We start from the raw sequence: 6,189 nt of genomic DNA on the forward strand, positions 1-6,189 counted from the left end.
ATGAGGCCAGAGAGGAGGAAAACAGCGTTGGCCGGTGGACTTCGCAAAGGGAGGGGCTCAAGCACTGCCCTCCTTCATCAGAAACGTCCCGACTCGAGGCCTCCCGGCTGGGGGCGCCGGGCCCACCCTGCCCTGCTGCCACCCCTGCCCAGGACAAGAGGCCCCGCCTTTTCGGCCCAGAGATGCACCCATCTCCGAATCCGAGCCTACGGTCACCGCGCGCCCGCCGCTACCCGCGGAGACACAGAAACGCCGAGTCCCCCGGGCCGCCTAGAGCGTCCCGGAAGTGGCTGGGGGAAGGCGGAGCGGCGCGGACCGGCGGGGGGCGGGGCGCTTCCGGCCGGCGGTGGCGGCTCGGGGTCCGCACGTGAGTGGCGATCAGGCTTCGCAGGTGAGTGGCGTTCAGGCTTGCGGGGGTGCCGGGCGGGGCCCGGGGCCGAGCTGCTGGTGCGGAGCCTCCCCCGGGCCCCCGAAATCGAGCTGGTCTCTCCGCAGCCTCCCTCCGAGCCTGGCCGGGGCTTCCCCCCGAGGAAGGACCAGCCCTCGAGGTCCCTTCGCCAGGAAGGAGCCGGCCTGAGACCTGGCTGTTTTCTTTTCTTTTTGGTTTTTGCCTTTCTGCCCCAAACGTGGCCTCCGGCGTTAGAAACTCTGTCAAAACAAGCCTCTCCCCTAACCCGAGCCGTCCCCCTGCTTCGGGCTGCCCACGGCCCCGCACCTGCGCCCACGAAGGAGGGGTCTGCGTGGGTAACTAACTGCCCGCCTCCTGTCTCTGCAGGGTGCGCACCCCCATGTCCGCCCCGACCCAGGACCCCTCCCCATACCCTCTTGCCCCTCAAGACTTAATCCAGCCCTTCCTCGGGCCGGAACACTTGTGTCCGGAGTATTTTTCTGATAGTCGCCCCGCTCCCCACACACGCCCTTGCACACTACTGGCTACTGCCGAGGAAACGTGGTTTCTCACATCCTCCTCCTAAATTCCTCAAGCTCTCCTCTAAGGAAGAGCGTCTCCCCGCCTACAGGAAGGGGTAGAATGCAGGTGGTGCCCCACTCTTCTCTCTCCTGCCCCAACTCTGCCCCTGTGGCCCAAGAGGGTATCAGTGGCAAGGCTTCAAACCGTTTTAATTTTTTGGCCGTGTTGTTTCCTTTTGGTTTAAGAAATTGTTTCAGAAGCAATATCTGAATTTCACTTTTAAAGGAAGTTTTTGTCTCTCCAGCGGGACCAGTGTTTCCATCTCCCTTGTATCAGGCTCAGACGTGAGGAAGCGTCCACAGTGAGCCCGTGTCTGGCGCTGAGCCTCCTCCCGGTGCCACGTCTGGCCCTTCCTCCTGCCTTTTGTGCTTGGAGTCAGTCCCTCGCAAGTGACCGGGGGTCCCCTATTTCCTCCTGGTTTTTATGGTGGTTTTATATTAAATGTTTCCTTAAGGATGGATTATGGCCTTTAGTTCCCTCTGCTCTCCACAGGGCCAAGCAGTGCACAATCACACTGTCCCCCAGTAAATATTGCGTTAGCTGAAAAGGTCGTTCGGGATTTTCCCTAGCATCTTATGGAAAAGCCTGAACAAACTTTATAGCCAACCCAATAGGATGAAAATAGGTCCCAGCAGGCTCGGCACCCGCACTTTGCAGACCAGGAGACTGACTCAGAAGGGTTAAAGGACGTACCTTGGGCTGGCTGCTGACATGCCTAGGATTTGTCTTTGGGACTCTTGCTACATCTGAATAAACTTCATTTCTGTTGAGCTGTGGTCTCAAGGGGCTACCATTTTATGTTGCACACGTGAGTAGTCCTGTGGCCTCACCCATGGCGTGAAGTTGGACAGAGCCGAGTGTGAGGGTTTGGGAGGGAGGTGAGGTGGGAGTTGCTGCCTTTCCACGCTGGGACCTGGCGACGGATGCTGTCAGCTGCCTGTGGTGCTGCCTCGGTGACCGGGTGAGAGGGAAGCCAGGGGACACAGCTGGCCGGGAGGGAGAAGACAGGACTCGTGACAGACACGCCACACGGCCCGAGCAGACCAGCCAGGGCTGGTCAGTGTGGGGATAACAGCTCTTCACTCCTCAGGGGCTGGAAGAAGTTGGCATTTTACCAGGTGACACGTGACAGGGCTGTGATTCTCACAGGCTGCCTAGGTCAGCCAGGACCATCTGCTAAGTCCTACATGTCTGCTCCACGGAGCAGGGAGGGGTGGGGGGCGTTTGGGGAAGTCGTCATAAAGGGATGGACATGACCAGTTGGAAGGGACCGTAATGACCCAGATCTTTATGGGGATGAAAGGTAGGTGATGATGAAAGACAAGTTAGACCAGAGCTGTGGGGTTTATATAAGGCACTTTTCTTCATGTTCTCTTACTAGCTTTAACCAAAGACGTGTATGTCAACTTAAACACGAAGTTCACTCCTTACAAGGCTACATAACTGATGCAGGAAGACCACCCTGCTCCCAGCGGGGCCAAAAGACAGTTCTCGTATTTTTGTTTCCAGCATGAATTAGTAATTTATTCATAGAGTGTTCTTGATCAACGAGTATTCAGGAAGCCTGCTCTGACCTGGCCCTTTCCAGTGTCCTGTGTGTGTGTAAGGGAGGGAGGGTGCGTGTGAGTGTTGTTTGCACGCTCACGTGTGACTGTGCGTCTAGAGGCATCCTTGGCGTCTGAGCATGTCGCTGTGGGGACCAGTAGCTGAGAGACTGGCAGCCCCTCTGGGAGGAGCCCGAGGCCTACCAAGGCCTGGTTTTCTAGAAGCAGTTTGGGGCCTGCTGTCAAAGAGAGGGTTTGAGGGGACCTTGTTTCAGAAGAGGTTTGCAGGTTCCTCAGCCCCGGAAGTCTAGAGGAATCCCTGCCCCCTGCAGCACCTCCATCCCCTGCCTTGGCCGCCCTCAAAGGATCAAGGGCTTTGTGAAGGTGGATAGGTCAGGTGGGCCGAGAGCAGCTACAGCGGGAAGGTTGGTTCTGGAGGTGGGACGTGGCTCTGAGGTCGCCCAGCGCCTATGGCTTCCTTGCTTCGTCCAGTGGCATCGCCCTTGGCGTTTTCCCGGGAGGCCAGGTTGCTTCCAAGAGAGCCACTTTCAATTTGGAGCCGTAGCGAGCGACTCAGAGGTCACTGTGGAAGCTGAGAAGTGCCAGTGTGCCCAGCGCGCCAGGCAGCCCCCCTCCGCCGGGCAGGCCTCTTCCCTGTGCCACCTGCCGGCCAGCTCGCGTGTTCATCGCCTCCACGACACCGCCCCCTGCCGCTCCCCAGCACGTCAAAAGTAGCGGATGTGCCTACGGTGGTCGAGGCACGGGCTCCGTAACGTTTTTCTTTCTTCCCCCTTTTGCTTTCCAGCTGCTAAAGCACGATGTGCGTGAGAGAGGCACCCACGGCTCAGACGGTGAAATCTCGATTTGCCGGAAACCAGCTCCCGGGGCCCCTTTACCTTCCGGTCCGTGTTTGAGGGGAGAAGCTGCCACCGTCCCTGCAGAGAAGGCTGGAGGTTCCAACCGTGGAAGCCTCGGGCGGCTGACACTCGTCCCCCCTGCAGAGAGGGCCGGGAAGCTGCCCGAGCCGAGAAGGGGCCTTGGCTCGTGGCGGCCCGCATCAGCAGGACGCCAGTGGGCGAGGGAGGTGGGAGGGGAGGGAGGCTTGGAAAGGCCTCCAGTACTGGCTCAGGTGCGACCCCTGTCGGCCGGGACGAGCCCCCTCCTCATGGCCTCCAAGCCGGCTGCCGGGAGGACCCCGGGGGAGAAGCGCAAGAGGGTGGTGCTGACCCTGAAGGAGAAGATGGACATCTGCCGGCGCCTGGAGAAGGGGGAGAGCAGGAAGGCGCTGATGCAGGAGTACAACGTGGGCATGTCCACCCTGTACGACATCAGGGCCCACAAGGCCCAGCTGCTCCGCTTCTTCGCCAACTCCGACTCGGACAAGGCCCTGGCGCACCGGCGCACGCTGCACACGCCCAAGCTTGAGCACCTGGACCGCGTGCTGTACGAGTGGTTCCTGGTGAAGCGCGCCGAGGGCGTGCCCGTCTCGGGCCCCATGCTCATTGAAAAGGCCAAGGACTTCTACGAGCAGATGCAGCTGACCGAGCCCTGCGTGTTTTCTGGCGGCTGGCTCTGGCGTTTTAAGGCCAGACACGGCATCAAGAAGCTGGACGCGTCCAGCGAGAAACAGGCGGCCGACCACCAGGCTGCAGAGCAGTTCTGTGGCTTCTTCCGGAGCTTAACCGCCGAGCACGGCCTGTCCCCCGAGCAGGTGTACAACGCCGATGAGACCGGCCTCTTCTGGCGCAGCTCGCCCAGTCCCAGCCCGGAGGGCGGGGCGGTGCCCGGCCCCAAGCAGAACAAGGACAGGCTGAGCGTCCTCATGTGCGCCAACGCCACGGGCTCCCACAGGATCAAACCCTTGGTGGTCGGGAAATGCGGCGGCCCCAAGGCGGTCCAGGGCATCCAGCACCTGCCTGTCGCGTACAAGGCCCAAGGTAACGCGTGGGTGGACAAGGAGATTTTTACTGACTGGTTCCATCACATCTTTGTGCCCGCGGTGAAGGAGCACTTCCGAGCCGTGGCTCTGCCCGAAGACAGCAAGGCCATCCTCCTGCTGGACGGCTCCCGCGCCCACCCGCGGGAGGCCGACTTAGTTTCGGAGAACATTTTCACCATCTTCCTGCCCGCCAGCGTCACCTCCCTGATCCAGCCCATGGACCAGGGCATTCGCAGGGATTTCATGAGGAACTTCGTCACCCCTCGCGGCACGCTGCAGGCCTTCACCCCCCGATGCAGCGTGCACGATGCCGTGCTCGACGTGGCCTGCGCCTGGAACGCGGTGCCGGGTGCCGTCTTTAGCCAGGCCTGGAGGAAGCTGTGGCCCGAGGTCACGCTCGTCGAAGGCTCGTCTTCAGAGGAGGAGCCCGAGCGCCTCAGGACGAAGCCTCCCGACCAGACCTTCGTGCACATCCCCGGGCTCGGGGGAGGCGCCCCGGCCCGCCTTGGGAGCGCGGCCACGGGGAGTCCCGAGCTGGCCGAGGCGGGGGTGGGTGATGAGGCGGCCTGGGAGCAGGCGGCTGCATCCTTCGACGCCGTGGTGCGCTTTGCGGAGGGGCAGCCCTGCTTCTCGGCCCAGGAGGTGGGCCAGCTGCGCGCGCTGCGCTCCGTGTTCGGCAGGCGGCAGCAGGCGCAGCGGTGCAGGGCCCTCAGGGCCGCAGTCAAGCTCGAGGCGCCCTGGGAGCACGCTGGGCCTCGCGGCGCCCCGCCTCGCTCCCCTCTGCCCGGCTCGTCCACAGCGAGTGAGGCCTGAGGCAGCGGGGCCCGACCTGCGGTCTCAGGGGTCACGTCCCTCAGGACGGCCCGCCCCGTCCGGGTTTTGCCGTGTGGCCTGTCGTGCCACATGGGTGCCAGTGGGTCTTCCTGAAGGGCCCACCCAGACCCAAAACGTACCGGAGCCTCCGGTGGCCGGAAGCCAGCCTCGTGTTTTCTGGCTGAGCCTTGCTGTGTCCGAGGGTGGAGATGTCTCTCTGTCCAGGTGGGGAAGAGCCGCCTTCAGCCGACCAGTGGCGGTACCCGCTGCCACTTGACTGGGCTGGTACTTCCTGTGGCCCACCGCTCCCCTTCTCCAGGACTCAGTCTGCTGGTCTGGGGGCCGGCCCTGAGTCGGGCAGTTCACTGAGGACGGGACTCAATAGAATAAGAGTCGGTGTGGGCCCTGCCTGTGGCTCTGCAGGCCACACGTCCCCCTTCAGTCGTGAGCTCACGTAGCAGCACGAGTTTCTCCATGCTGCCAGCACATCCCGCCTCTCAGGCTCAGACCCCAAGATGCAGCAGGCTGCGCGCCTACTTGATGTGGTAGAAGTGCTCCGTTAAAGCCAGCAGGAGCGGGCGGCTGGGCCCGTCACCCCAACGTGGGGCCACAGGGCACTGCCAGTGTGTCGAGCATCTTGGCTCCGAGTCCAACCTACAGGCCTCATCCCCCATAATTTCACCTTTACAGCCCCTGCATTAATAAACTTTGACCAGGTGTTCAGAAATTAGCCTTAGGCGATATAACAAAAACAGTAAAGCTCGCAGCTGAGCTGTCTAGCAGGATTTGAACTCCTGTTTTCAGCTGTGGAAAGCTGGCTGTGCTGGTGGTCTCGCAAAGGCCGGTCGCGGGATGGCGCGGCTGTGTTTCCTGTGTTGCAGCTGATTCCCACGTTCTGCCATGTCGCTCATCAGCACAGCCGT

At 61.6% G+C, this 6,189-nt stretch overlaps 1 protein-coding gene across 1 annotated transcript; it reads left to right on the forward strand.

The window, feature by feature from the left end:
* Nucleotides 1-325: 325 nt before the first annotated feature.
* JRK (Jrk helix-turn-helix protein) lies at nucleotides 326-5,266 on the forward strand (the record flags this gene model as incomplete). The annotated part of the gene is made up of 2 exons (XM_082675308.1): nucleotides 326-391; nucleotides 3,320-5,266. Exon 2 carries the CDS (start codon nucleotides 3,680-3,682, stop codon nucleotides 5,264-5,266), a length of 1,587 nt encoding a protein of 528 aa, XP_082531434.1. The 5' UTR covers nucleotides 326-391; nucleotides 3,320-3,679.
* Between the last annotated feature and the right edge of the window lie 923 nt (nucleotides 5,267-6,189).

Source organism: Grampus griseus (assembly GCF_964374135.1).
Source record: "Grampus griseus genome assembly, chromosome: 17".
Classification (NCBI taxonomy): Eukaryota; Metazoa; Chordata; class Mammalia; order Artiodactyla; family Delphinidae; genus Grampus; species Grampus griseus.